The sequence below is a fragment of the Phlebotomus papatasi genome, chromosome 1 (genome assembly GCF_024763615.1).
Source record: "Phlebotomus papatasi isolate M1 chromosome 1, Ppap_2.1, whole genome shotgun sequence".
Lineage (NCBI taxonomy): Eukaryota > Metazoa > Arthropoda > Insecta > Diptera > Psychodidae > Phlebotomus > Phlebotomus papatasi.
The window spans coordinates 81722746-81737738 of NC_077222.1; the positions used below are offsets into that span (position 1 = coordinate 81722746).

Consider the following 14993-nt stretch of genomic DNA (forward strand, 5'->3'; position numbering starts at 1 on the left):
AGTATCCGTTGAAGTTTCATGGAGTGAGGATTAACGTGATGTATTGCTCTCAGAAAATTCAAATGTGATTGTTGTGTTAAAATTTTTGAGGCAATTTGGTGAACACAGGCATTGTCGTTGGTGAAGGAAGTGAATAAGTGCAAACTAAGAAGTGAACAACTTTTAATAGTTCTCTTGTGCAATCCCATTGTAATTTATTTCTCCTCTCGTAGTTCAGACTATTAAAGTGTCTCCCTTGGGTGCAAAAATTAGTGAGAAACTGTTTTGCAAGACACTAGGAGTATTGTGAGAGAAAAAAATCTACAATGCAGTGATTCATCCCTTGCAGGAGGAATAAAATCCCAAGAGGGAGTGTGAGAAGCTGGAAAAAATAGAGTTTGTGTGAAAATCCCTTTGTTGCAGCTGAGAGGATAATCAAGAATCGTCCGAGCCGGCTCCGTGAGCGGATCGATAAAAATGGGACGCAGATTGACGAACAGAATCTGCGAAATTAATTATCCCAGCCGCATCGAAGGATGGCTAGATGTCTGTGGTGAGTAGAATTTATTTTTTCAATCACGAGATCCATCTCAAAATCATCTTGCTCAGGTAGCAGCATATTTCTTTTCTGGTAAACATACGTGCGCGCAGGCAAATCCCTCCTTGAAAGATTACCTGAAAACATTCACTTTTTTGCTGAACCTGTTGAGATGAGAGATATACATATACGGGGTATCAATAAGTGCAAAAGAGAGAGAGGAGGAAACTTTTGCTACTAAACATTTCTGCCCTCCAGGCTCAAAAATAGAGATTTCTTTCTTGACTTTGCTGTGTCTTCTTCAAGATTTCTCAGTGATTTTCACGTGGAAACTTGAAGAATACGTTTATCAGTTTATCTTCTTTTACCGAGGGTTAATATGCAGATTTATCCATCTTCAATGGAAGATATCAAAGAACAAGAGTGAGAAAAAACTCGTTAGAGGTGCATTCATTCAAAATTATTATAATACGGTTTTAGAAATTTTTATGTGACAAAAACGCTGAAATATGATTCAAGTCCAACGGTAAAATTCTTCAAAAGAAAACAACAAAAAAAATCGGCTTTTCCGCTGAAAGTGTCATAAATTTCCTAAAGAAGCTTTTCTGGAAGATCAAAGAAAGTGTCCAACGTTCCAACATCAACTTAATTATTGCTTTTAATCAAACGAAGAATGTTGCAATGTTGAGATTTTGTACCATTACGATATTACCAATTCGAATGGAATTTTCTTGACTTTACAGTACGACTCCAGTAGTGTCAGCTAATTGGAATCCGAGAAAAGTCAATTAAAATAGATAATTTTCAAACAAATACTATTGATAATATCAACATAGTTACAAAATATTCTAATCGTAATCATTGAACTCATGAATTATTTTAAGGATCAGTGTAGGAGAAAGCACGCTATTTTCAGATGACTCAAGTTTCGGACAACTCATTTTTTTCTATGTTCTTAAGGGATTTAACCCATGAATCTTTTCGGGAAATTTGGGAATTGGACTAGTCAATGAAATAAATTATTATAATGGATCAAATTTATTAAAATCATTGAAAAAAAATCGCACAGGTCGCAAAAAATCTTCAAAATCGCACAGGTCATAAATTAAAAAATATTTTGGAAAATTGTTCGAAAATGTTTGTGAATTCCTATTAGGGATTTACGAAATGCTCATACAATCAGTCCCGGGATTATGCACATTTTTGGGACCGAAAAAAACGCGCGAAAAGGCATTATGCATCGAGAAAATTTGCATACCGCTAGAGATTTCTTTTGAATAAATGTAGGGGGAAGTGGGACACCTTTGAAATTGGCATTCTTCACCTATTTTTAAATAAAATTGAGCCTTATCGTTATATAATGTAGCTGCACAAACAGATTGAGAAGCTGAATTAGGATGGTGTCACCACTTCTCGCCACCTATAGTTAAATCGAAGAAAAATCATATAATATGAGTAATAAGAAGGATATCAGGAAGAAAAAGCAACGCTGAATATATTTTTTTTTAATAATATTGTCCAAAATAATTGAGTTTGGGCCTTTTCAAGTAGGTGACGAGAAGTGGTTATTTTTGAGTTTTTAATAAAAATATATTGTATATTTTTTTAAGTAATCCACTGTTAAATTGAGGGACTATTAGTTTGATATATCTATAGACAACATATCTAAGTATCTTTGTGTCAAATTTAAGTTACTTTATAATAATGGTTTAAAAATTGTAATTAAATTAATTTCAGTTTTTTTTTTAAAAGTGGCGATAAGTGGTTACTCCACCCTACATTATGATATGGCTTAGTTCCACTTAAAAATAGGAGAAAAACTCAATTTCAAGGGTGACCCACTTTCCTCTATTTTTGGCCAGAATTCTTCAAAAAGTTGTTAGAATATTAAAAAAAAAATTACCTTAATAAAGGAAATTAAGGTTTTATTTTGAAAAATAAACATAGTGTCTTCAAATTTCCCGCGTCACAATCTTGCATTATTGTATGTGCATAATTCCGTCTGGTGCATAAGCGCGAAGTGCATAATGCCGGGACTGAGTATAACCCTCTAAAAAGTTCGCAAACGTTTATATTTTTTTCACAAACATTGTTCATAACATGATCTCTTAACGAGTATAGTTTTTGTCCTTTTACAAACATTGCTTTGTGATGGGTCCATAACAAAAACGGCAGAGGTTGCGGTTTCGGAGTGGTAGAGCTTCCTGAGGAGTCTTAGGTTGGAGGGAGGCATCCTATTTTGGAGCGTTGTAATTATGTTATGTAGGGGAAAGTGCTCTCCTTTCGAACGTTCATGCCTTCGAATAATGTGAGTTTTCTTTTAGTTTTCCTAAGAGACTTACGCATTTCTATTAAATATTAGTTGGCTTATCATCAATTGTTGATAATTCCGTGATAATTTAGTGTAAGTCTCTTACGGAAAACAAAAGAAATTCACATTATTCGTAGGCATGAACGTTCGAAGTTCGAAGGGAGAGCACTTTCCCCTACACCGGTAGTTCTCAGCGTTCTAAACGATATGATACTACGGGAGCTAGTTGTGTGGTAGAAATCACCCAACCTTTAGGAGCCCACACGTTAATAATACAAGCTGAAACCTTTGATTTGATGGTTTGATTATGACTGTAAATGATTAAAACAAGGGAATTACAGCACTGAGAAAAAAACGGGGGTGCGATTAACTTTTTTTTCTCATAACTTTTTATTAGGTGTATAAATTTTTTAATGTGTATTTTACACCTTTTTAAGGGTAAATTTAACATGAAAAAGGGTAACTTTAACCCCTAATACACCTTAAAAGCATAAATAGCTACAGAATGTTAGGATAGGCTCAAAGAAATGGGATGTTGTAATAAAATATCGTCGGTTGCGTCTACCTCTGTCGTATCTGCAATTCTTTTGTGTCAGCATTTCACGCAAGAGGACACTTAAATTGACATACTATCGGGGCTTTAAATTGACACTATCGGGGCTATCGGAGGTTGATACTACTGGAGTCGCACTGTAAATTAATTTATAATTCATAGGAAGAATTCAGATCAAAAATGCTAAAAATCAAATGAAATGAGATCACGCATGATCACTAAGCTTTCAACTTAAACTCTAATCAATATGATCAAATGCTTCTCACGCAGAAACAGCTTTTACCCTTTTGGACTTTTATCTTTTCGTAGAAGAATTGAATTTCAAATTTTGCCACTTTTGTTGTTTTTTCCTCGACGGAACACCTAAAGAAAACAAATTTTCTTAATTTGATAAAAAAAAGCTGAGTGTTAGCCTATGAAAAAAAAATGTCCAAAAAAATATTGAGTCTGTGTTTCTACGTTGCGAAAAAAAACGAGACAAGGAAGATGTGTTAAGAAGAAAAAAAAGTGATTCCGTCAACGGCAAATCAACTACAAATGTAAATTTATTTTTATTTAAATATTCACATAAGAAAAGAAAGAAATGTGTTAATCATTCATAAAACAAGAAGATGAAGGAGAGACGATGATGAAGGAGGAAATAAGAAGAAACCACAAGACAAACCGACGATTTGACTTTGATGACAGAGACACTTCTTATACGCCTTCCCTTTTCGTCATCATTATCCACCAACTCTTGTCCTCGGTATTGACAATGCATGAGACAATATGACTTTTGGGGTGTGGGAGAATCTTAAAATATTGCATTTTCTGCGTTAAATGACACTTTGGTCATCAATATGATCATCCAGGCAAAAGTTAGGTTGGAATTCCTGACGCTGGATGAGATCTTCCACAAATCGTTTAATTAACACAAATTAAAAATCACTTGGAAGCTTTTTTGTATTTTCTCAGACACCAAAAAAGAATTAATTCAATTGAGATCAATTTGAGAGTAATTTTCAGTAGGCCGCCAAATACACGCGGAAATAAACCTTCTAGAATAGTGCTTTAAACCGCATGTTCATATGTAGGGGAAGGCAGGGCAGTTCACACAGAAAGCTCACTTTGCAACTGACCTACAACATCTACAAAACTAATAAAATTAAATATGGCAGAACATCTCAACTTTCTGACTTTCTCGAATACCTATAGATACTGTAGTCAAATTGCGCAGTATCTTGGTAAAAGTAGTCAGTATAGGGATAAAATATTCATAAAAAAGTATTAGAATATTTTTGGAAATGGAAAATTAAGAAGTTGTGAACGTTCTTGTCATTGTCGGTTTGAGTTAAGTGAATTTTTGAACACTTTTATAGATGTTAACTGACAAAACTTGATTTTCTTCTCGCTTAATCAAACTGCTAATTTACAAACCTTAAATGTTATTTTAAATAAAATTATGAGTATTAGGTAATTAGAACTTATGGAGAAGGTCTTTTTCCACAGTGCCGCTCAATAATTTAAAGACACCCATTTTTTTTTAATGTTTTCACACCAAATATAAATTAATAACCTTTAAAACAAATATAAATTACAATTAGAGTCATCTGAAAACCCATATCTAATTTAGTTTTACATTTTTTTAACAGTAGCACTGTAGCCAGTTTAGATACTCATATCAAAAATCATCAAAAACAGATACTAACATTCAATTAAGTATTTTGTTTATACAAATTACGCAAATTGTGTAATTCCAAAAAATAATAACAAAAACGTGTTTTAGCAGCATACATGTGGGATAAATTAAATAAAAACATAGTAGGTGTGTAGGGAGGGAGTGATGAAGAGGGGAAGGACGAAGGAGAACGACGAAGGACGACGAGTTAGTTGAAGTTGAACGCGCGATTGCATAAGACACGTTACGGTAAGCGAGAAAATTATCTTAAGATCACTTTTATCTTCCCATATGGGGGCTCAACCGGGATATTGAAGTGTTCGCGATTAATTTATCGAAGAAATAACGTGTGAATTTGTGAAAAAACGACGGAAAAAGACGCTAAAAAGCGAAACAAATTTTGCGTAGCCCCAGGGCCCCATTTGTAGTGTTTCGCGTGTTCGCCGCGAGTATTTCATTTGGCGCTAGTGTAGTGTGGTGGGTTTTGGGCGAAGCAAAAACGACACTAGAGGCGTGAGTGTCGCGAAAGAGTTACAAAAGTTCCACGAAAAGACGGTAGTGGTGCGAGTGCTTTTGTTTTGATGGACAAAATGTCAACATACGACGAATTGGTGGCAAATTTCACCAAATTGGGCCTTCAACGTGAGTGTGTACGGCTTAATTTGGCAACAACTGGGAAGAAAGAGGCTCTGGCAAGGAGGATTGCTGATGCTAAGTGTCTCAAGCCCAAAATTACGACGAAAAATGATGATGTTTACGACGATGACAAAGAGAATGACGATCTCAGATGTCAACAAGACGAATATGACGGTGATTCTACTAAGAATCAAGATGATGACGACGATGGCAACACCACAATGCACGACGCTTTATCCAGGGTCGAAATTGATCAGACGGATCACAGCCAGGATGAAAATTGTGATGAGAATGCCAATTGTGATGATGATGTGAAATTAAAGATGCCGAGGGGTGTCAAACACACTCCACCAACGACTATAAAATCTAAGACGATGGAGAAATTTCCATGTACGATGACTGAGGAATCTTCAGATGATGACGATGACACTGAAGCTGGGAATTTCACGAAGGTTCCCCGGCAGAAGAAGAAGACTTCAACTCCAAAGAAGGTGAGCTATGATGTGCCTTATAATTCTAGAGTATGTTCTTTTCGGGATGTGGAAGACAGTCTGGAGAAATTTGGTACCGAAAAGGGACAAGATATTAGAGTGTGGCTTCATGAGTTCGAGGAATTGGCAACGATGGCAGGATGGTCATCTGTGATGAAGATAATCATCTGCAGAAAGACGCTGGTTGGGACTGCAAGAAATTTTATACACGCTCAAAGTGGAATTTCCTCATGGTCCCAAATGAAGAAGCTTTTGTTAAGAGAATTTGGCAAAAAACTCAACACAGCTGAGATTCATAGACGTTTGATGACACGTATCAAGAAACCTGACGAAAAATTTCTAGATTATGTGTATGAAATGCAGAGAATTGCTAAAATGGCAGACTTGGAAGAAGAAGTGATTTGTGAATACATTTGTGATGGTGTTCAGGATGAGGTGACAAACAAGGCAAGTTTGTACGAAGCTCAAACGATTCATGATCTGAAGAAGAGACTGGAGCGCTATGAGAAATTGAAGGAAAAGCAAATGGTTTCTCAAAAAAAGCCTATTAGTGAGAAGAAACCTGCAACTGAGAAGTTAGCAGGCAAGAGCAACCCAAAGACGACTGTAAAATGTTTCAACTGTGGCGAGCCGGGCCACAAGAGTAATGAGTGCCCTCATAAAAGTCAAGGAATGAAATGCTTTACGTGTAATGCCTTTGGGCATTCGTCTAAGGATTGTACGAAGAAGGCAGATGATGCCAAGAAGCCTGCCAAGAATAAAGCAACAGTGAGTGTTGTGAACTCCGTGAAAGAAGATGACTATCACGTGATTGTGACTTTGAATGGGCATGAAGTTCTGGCAATGATAGACACTGGAAGCGACGTTTGTTTCATACGCGATGATGTGCGTAAGAGATTGTGTGATAAGAGTGTCTTAATTCAGCCGACATCATTGAGTATCACTTCCTTTGGCGGACAGATGCAAAATTTCTTTGGGAAGGTGATGTTGAAATTCTATATAGAAAATCATGAGTACGAATGTCCATTTCACCTCACCCCACCCGAAGCAATGAAGGCTTCCATGCTGATTGGGAAGAATTTTCTGAGGAATGTGGACTATCGCATAATATCCGGCAAAGTGAGTATAATGCCTATAATAAGACTTGATACTAGTCCCACTTTAGAAGAACCTAAGAATCTGAAAGATGAAGGAATTGTTGATGATGAAGTCAGCGAGAGTGATGATTGGATACTCGCTATAGAGCCCTGTGTCGATGAAGAAGTTGATGTAATACCAGAGTATAAAGATGAGGTGAAGAAATTTATCTCTGAATATTCCCCAAAGAAGCCAGAGAATGTTGGTGTTCAGACCATCATTAACTTGATTGATAAGGAACCAGTCACACGACGCCCACGACGATTTGCTCCATTGGAAAGACGAGTCATAGATGAGCAAATACAGCAATGGCTGAAGGAAGATATTATTCAACCATCGGTGAGTGAATATTCTAGTCCTGTAACATTGGCGAAAAAGAAAGATGGATCCTACCGATTGTGTGTTGACTATCGGGAGCTAAACTCTAAGATTGAGAGAGATAGGTTTCCAATGCCCTTGATTGATGATCAGCTCGATAGATTGGCTAAAGCTAAAGTTTTTTCAACGCTGGATTTAAAAAATTCCTACTTCCATGTACCAGTGCATGAAGACAGTCGGAAATTTACCTCATTCGTAACTCATGAGGGTCAATACGAATTTAAGAGAACGCCATTTGGACTGTGCCTAAGCCCTTCAACTTTTGGAAGATTTATTAATAGAGTGTTTCAGGAGCTTATTCAGAAGGGAGTTTTATTAATATTTGTGGATGACATAATTATCCCCAGTAATGATGAAGACGATGGGCTGAAATCTCTTCAACTGGTACTTGAAACAGCAGAGAAGGCTGGACTACAATTCAATTGGAAAAAATGCCATTTTCTACAAAGACGAGTAGAATATTTGGGCTATGAAATATGCGACGGGACGGTTGCACCATCGAAGACGAAAATTGAAGCTGTCCTGAATTTCCCGCAACCCAAAACTGCAAAACAGCTCCAAAGATTTTATGGGCTCGCGAGTTATTTCAGAAGATTTATTCAAGATTTTGCAAGAATTGCACGACCATTGACGATGCTGTTGAAGAAAGAAACGACGTTTATATTTGAAGATTCCCAGACTGAGGCATTTAACAACTTGAAGTTTATGTTGACCCAAGCACCAGTTCTGAAGATTTTTAATCCTGATGGAGAAACTGAACTTCATACCGACGCTAGCAAAGACGGTTTAGCGGCAATTCTTTTCCAAAGAGACGCAAAGGACGGAAAGATGCACCCTTGCCATTTCTACAGTCGCACAACTCAAGGAGCTGAGACGAGATATCACTCATATGAGTTAGAATTTCTTGCAGTAGTGGAATCAGTTAAGAAATTCAGAGTGTACCTCCTTGGGATCGAGTTTAAATTGGTAACTGACTGTTCGGCGATGAAACAAACAATGACGAAAAAGGAGATAAGTCCACGAGTAGCTAAGTGGATGTTGATTTTAAATGAATACACGTTCACAATGGAACATAGAGCTGCAAATCAAATGCAACATGTAGATGCTCTTTCAAGATGTAAGGTGATGATGGCCAATGACGTGACAACGAGGATTCGAGCAGCTCAAGCTCAAGATGCGTATGTGAGAGCAGTTAAAGATGCTCTCCAGAGTGGTGAACATGATGATTTTATTTGTGTGGATGATGTCCTCTATAAGAAACACAAAGATGGTAAGCTGTTAGTGATTCCAGAGGGGATGAAAGCTGAGATTTTGAGACGGTGTCATGAGACGGGACATTTTGGATTAAGGAAGATGAAAGACAAACTATCCAAAGAATACTTTATCCCTGATTTGGAAAAAGAAGTCCAGAGTTGCATTCGGAATTGTGTGGAATGCATTTTAGTCGAGAGAAAAAGAGGAAAGGCGGAAGGGGAATTGAAGACTATTCCAAAAGGAGATGTGCCAATGGATACTTGGTATATAGATCATTTAGGACCGCTCCCTTCTACCAGAAAGTGCTACAATTATATCCTAACTATTGTGGATGGATTCTCCAAATTTGTGTGGCTTTTTCCCGTGAAGAGTACTTCGACGGATGAGACTCTGAAAAAGCTGAAGATATTAGCAGATGAATGGGGAGATCCAAGAAGAATTGTTGCAGATAGAGGTGCTGCTTTTACCTCTAATCAGTTCAATGATTATTGCACATCACGAGGAATAGAATTACATCACATCACGACGGGAGTTCCACGAGGAAATGGCCAAGTGGAAAGAATTCATGGAATAATAATTCCAATGCTGACGAAGCTAGCTATTGATAAACCAGACGAGTGGTTTAAATTTGCTGGATGTGTGCAAAGATTTGTGAATTCATCACTCCAACGAAGCACAATGACGACACCATTCGAGTTGATGACAGGAGTCAAGATGAGATGTCCAGAGGACTTACGATTATTAGAGATTCTACAGGAAGAACATGAGCGGATAGTGCAAGAAGATAGAGATGAAATGCGACATGCTGCAAGACGTCAAATAGAAAAAGTTCAAGAAGAAAATCGACGAGAATATAACTTGCGACGACGCCAAGCACCGAAGTACAAAGTAGGTGATGTCGTAGTTATTAAACGCACTCAGTTCGGTACTGGACTCAAGTTGAAACCAAAGTTTTTGGGGCCCTATCGCGTTGAAGAAGTGTGTAATAACGATCGGTATAAAGTTAAACGTCTCGAAAATACCGAAGGACCCGAAGTGACGACTAGTGCAGTGGACTATATGAAGCCGTGGGTGGCCACCCGGAGAAGTGGCCTGTCAGGGAATGGCCGTGTGGGATAAATTAAATAAAAACATAGTAGGTGTGTAGGGAGGGAGTGATGAAGAGGGGAAGGACGAAGGAGAACGACGAAGGACGACGAGTTAGTTGAAGTTGAACGCGCGATTGCATAAGACACGTTACGGTAAGCGAGAAAATTATCTTAAGATCACTTTTATCTTCCCATATACATTTGCTTGTTTTTGTATAAAATAATAATAAAAACAGTTATTATAGGGCAAAGAATAGTGAAATAAGAAAATTGAACATTTTGTTTAAAATTCCATGGAATTTTAATGCAAAATGGATCAACTTTGACTCTTTTTATTATTATTTTATATAAAAACAAGGAAATGTATGTTGCTAAAACACGTTTTTGTTATTATTTTTTGGAATCACACAATTTGTGTAATATGTATGAACAAAATACTTATTTGAATGTTTATCTGTTTTTGATGATTTTGGATATGAGTATCTAAACTAGCTACAGTGCTACCAACAATGGTTCAATCTAAGTTGCAGTATGGTATCCCTTTTTGGGGAGCCACTTATGACTCTCATCTGAAATGTCTGAGGGCGGGACAGAAAGTGATCCTCCGCTTGATGTCCTTCAGGGGAAGATTCGAGAGCTCTGCCCCTCTGTTTGAGTCTTGGCGAATTCTGACCCTCACCGCACTGTACGTTTATAGATGCACAAAATTGTTTTATAATAGATGTGGAGAGAGAGTTGTCCGATTGCGTGATCCCGGGTCGTTGCTCGGCGTTCGCTTGCGTGAGGTTTTCCTGGTGCCTAGGCCGAAGAAGGAGCTCTTTAAGCACAGCTTTTCTTATTGTGCCCCAAAAATTGCCAACTCTCTACTAGCCTTTTTTCAGAATGATACCTTTAGCTTTAGTAAATTAAAGATAACTTTGCTGAACATGCGTGATAATGTAATTGCCGGCTTCTATATTTGATATGTCTATGAGGGTTTCTCAGTTGCCCTCTTTTTCTTCTTAGTATTTTTTTCTGTTCACATGCTCCCCTCTGTTTAAGGATTCCTGGTTGTTTCGAACGTGGTTGCCTCTCCGTTACCGTGGCATCCCTCGCTTCGGCTTGTGGGGGGTGATCTAAATTTGCTAATATGTCCCACCTTTCTCCTGTTTACGGATTTGGATTGTCAAACTTGTGATGTAGTTTTTTTTTTCCCTCGCCCACGGTCCCGTGCTGGGGTCTCTCTCTCTCGGCTTCACCGATCTCTCTCTCCCCAAAATATTGTAAGCGAATTCGCAAAGCTCGGGCCTGTGTTAGTGATGGGGAGCAATCTGTTTCCGGGATGCATCTGCCCTGTGGACCGGTTGGGGTTGCCGCGGTACTGGGGCACCGGCTCCTGTGAGATACGCCAGGATTTTCTTGTCACTATGTTTTAGTACTAGATGCTTCAATGTGGAATGATTTTTTTTTTGTTTATTTATTTTTTCGCGTTTTTGGATTAACCCTCTTTTGATGTAGAAATTGAATAAATTTAATTATAAATAACCTTATTCTTAAATATACACATATACTTTTTTTTATTGTAAGTGTGACCTTTTGTCCACTTTGGGGCTGATGCCCTAATCTATGGCTCACAGCTCGGTCAGAGCTAGCCATTTTCCTCTCACAATGCTTGTTAGGGCACTTTTATACAGAGCAGTATTAACTGTTTTTTTCTTTCTTTTTCGTAACATGATGCATTGTAAATTTAAAATAAATATTGTATAAAATTTATACATCCTATGGATGATCGGCATATACAACCTGTGATGGAGTTTTCCACCGTTTTCACTCCTGAGGTTGGTCATCAACGCTAAGACGGCGGTGGCCGCTAATAATTACAATGTACTTGTGTGGTTCCTTATAAGCATTGCTGATGAATAAATATCTATCTATCTATCTATCTAGATAAGATTATTGTGAGGAACTGTCAAAAAAGGTAAAACTAAATTAAATATGGGTTTTCAGATGGCGCTAGTTGTAATTTATATTTGTTTTAAAGGTTATTAATTTAAATTTGGTGTGAAAACATGAATAAATGGGTGTCTTTAAATTATTGTGCGGCACTGTATGTCTTACAATTTACAACAGAATTGAATCAGATTGCCTCAAAGTTTGCGCAAAATCGTGCCTAAAAGCTCAAATAGACTAAGGCTGATCCCCAGAAATATTTAGCCTGTAAAATTTGACAGTAAAAATTTATCCTAAACTGTCATACATTGAAGGCTTAGAATCATCGATTAGAAGTCATTTGTATAAATTTCCTTTATCTAATCATTTACTGCCAAATTTTACAAGTTAAATATGTTCGTTTAAATAAAGTGTGTCCAAAAAACTACTCTATGTGCTGGGCCACAGGTATCTTCGAATCTTTATTACAAACTTCGATCCTTGTTTACTTATTATAATAAAAACCATAGGGGAATGTTAGCATGGTTCGTAGAGAGTGAACCTGCAAACAACGCAAATTTTCTCTTTGTTTGCAAAGAGCTAATTCGTCATTTCTTATGGCCTCTACACACTGGAAAAATTTATGTCCATATTGAAGAAAATTCCCTACGTTTGTGCAAGAGAAACTCTTCAATATGGACATAAATTTCGCTAGTGTATAGAGGCCATTAGCCATAAGATAGATCATTATTAAGCTCATGAAACGAGATGAGAAATGGTAGGTCAGCTCTTTGCAAACAAAGAGAAAATACGAATCGTTTGAAGGTTCACTCTGTGCGAACCATGCTTACATTCCCCTAAGTTTTTTCTTAATAGATATTGACTGTTTATCGCTAGGTCTTGATAATTCGTAACCTCTTATGGGCTCTACACACTATGAGAAATTTCTTTAAAAAATGCCTTTTTAAAGAAAATTTCCCCTATCTTTGTAGGTAGAAACGTCAGATTTTTTTTAAAAAATAAATCCAATTTTGACGAAAATCGCTTCTAGTGTGTAGATACCATTAAGGATGGGTGGGGCACCGGTGTCTCAAAACCAAAAACAATTTCTTTGACTATAGAGGAATCTTGGTATGGTTCGTACAGAGTGAACCTTCAAACAACGCAAATTTTCTCTTTGTTTGAAAAGAGCTAATTCGTCAATTTTTAGCCATACGATAGATAATTATTAAGCTCATGAGACGAGATGAGAAATGGTAAGTCAGCTCCTTGCAAATGAAGAGAAAATTCACATCGTTTGAAGGTTGACTCTGTGCGAATCATGCCTACATTCCCCTAGAAAGTTCTTTTGTCCTCTAAATACCCCGAAAAATTGTTTTTAATTTTTGGGACTCCGATGTTCCATTCGTCCTTTTAGAGTTAATGCAAGTAATGATAGAAAATAATAGATTTTTTTAAGTACTAAATCTTAACCCACCTTATCTGAATAGAGAACAAATCTTAAACCGCATGAAAACTTGTTTTTAGATTAGCAAATTATAATATCTAAAACAAATATTAAAATTAAAATTTCTAAAAATCTTTTTTTCATTATATCTGTTTAATTAGGAATTTTTATTATTAAAAGTCCTAAAAAACTTGAAGAAATTATTTCTTAATTTACTGAGCGTAATTGTGAAATCAAATTCAGCTTGGCTCTTAAATCCAAAGACTTGAATATTGGGCTTAGGTACAGTTTAAATAAAGGGGAATTTTTTAAACTGCCCCATGTTAAGGTACAAAATGAAAAATGTAATCAAAACGTAACCCGTAAGACTGCTCGTGCAACCTATTACAATTTGCTTTAATTTTCCTTAAAATGTCAATAAACATTGAGCAGTCATAATTGCCATAATTGCTCTTCGAAATTACCCTGTCGCCTCTATGTGGCATCTTGTGGTGATCGGGTCAATGTCACACGAATAGCAATGAAAATGTTCCCAAAATCACATTAATTTTTATTGCTTCTCACATCATTGTGAGCTATATCATGAAGAACAATAATATCCGTAATCGATGTTTTGATGTTTTGCTATTTTTTCGATATCGATTGATCAGTATTTAAATTTTTAAAATACAATCTTGATTCAATAAATTGTTTTTAGACTTATGACACATTAAAGACTTGCCACAATCAGCATATCTTTATCTAAAGAGAATCAAGATATTGTTTTGGCTAATATGGAAGTGATGGTAGACTGGGAAGAACCGAAAGCTTTGCCCTAGTTTCTTTTATGATTTAATAGTGCTGATCCCAAACTTGGCTACAAATACTAAAAGTATAGTATATAACAATTAACCTCTTTTTTGCTGTATCCTCGAAAGTTGTACTTGTTCCAAGGATAAAGAGATGAGGAAAAGTGGAAGATAATTTGGTGTTGCTGCAATTTTATTGAGGTTTTGCAGTCAAAGCCCAATTTTAATCTTAATCAAATAAACTAAGATCATTCAGATAAACACAAATTACTTTGTAAAACAATGTTTTCTGTGGCATAGAAAATAGAAAATCGATAATTTGTTAAACATAGTTATAATATCCCCCTGAGAGTGAGAAAAGTGCCATAAATATAATGTTTTCACAATGATCACGTTCAATCTTTGAACTTTAGCTTTCTTGGTCGACAATTGAGGTCAAAATTGGCATGAATTCGTCACAGAAAATGTCATCAATTTGGTCAAAATGCTCATCAAGATCGTGTAGTGGCTAAAATAAATAGGCGAATCGAGATAATTAGTCATAATTCTGTATGGAAAAGAGGCTTCAAAAGTGTGCAAATGGTTGAAGTGCGAGATCGCGGTACACGACATGACCTCGATTTCAACACAAATTGTCTCTTTTTCAATCCCATTTATGGATTTTCAGTTGCACTCTGTGTACCCCCTTCTTGTGCTTCTTACTCTGGAAAAGTCGTGTAGATTGCGGAGAAATTTTTCCAAAGAGTAAAAATCATGATTTTCATTAAATGCCCATTTGATAAATATATCGTATCAACGTCATTGGCTATGTCTGTAAGTTTCTTTCCT

General features: G+C 36.6%; 1 protein-coding gene across 4 annotated transcripts in view; it reads left to right on the forward strand.

Moving 5' to 3' along the window:
• Positions 1 to 14993, forward strand: part of LOC129810352 (ras GTPase-activating protein raskol) — a 130294-nt gene continuing 115301 nt past the window's right edge. For 3 of the 4 annotated variants that reach the window (XM_055860770.1, XM_055860768.1, XM_055860771.1), the window contains exon 1: positions 1 to 532. In XM_055860770.1, the coding sequence (XP_055716745.1) occupies positions 457 to 532 (76 nt within the window). In that variant the 5' untranslated portion in view covers positions 1 to 456. The remainder of the gene's footprint in view (positions 533 to 14993) is intronic. The other variant, XM_055860767.1, reaches the window with a different exon arrangement.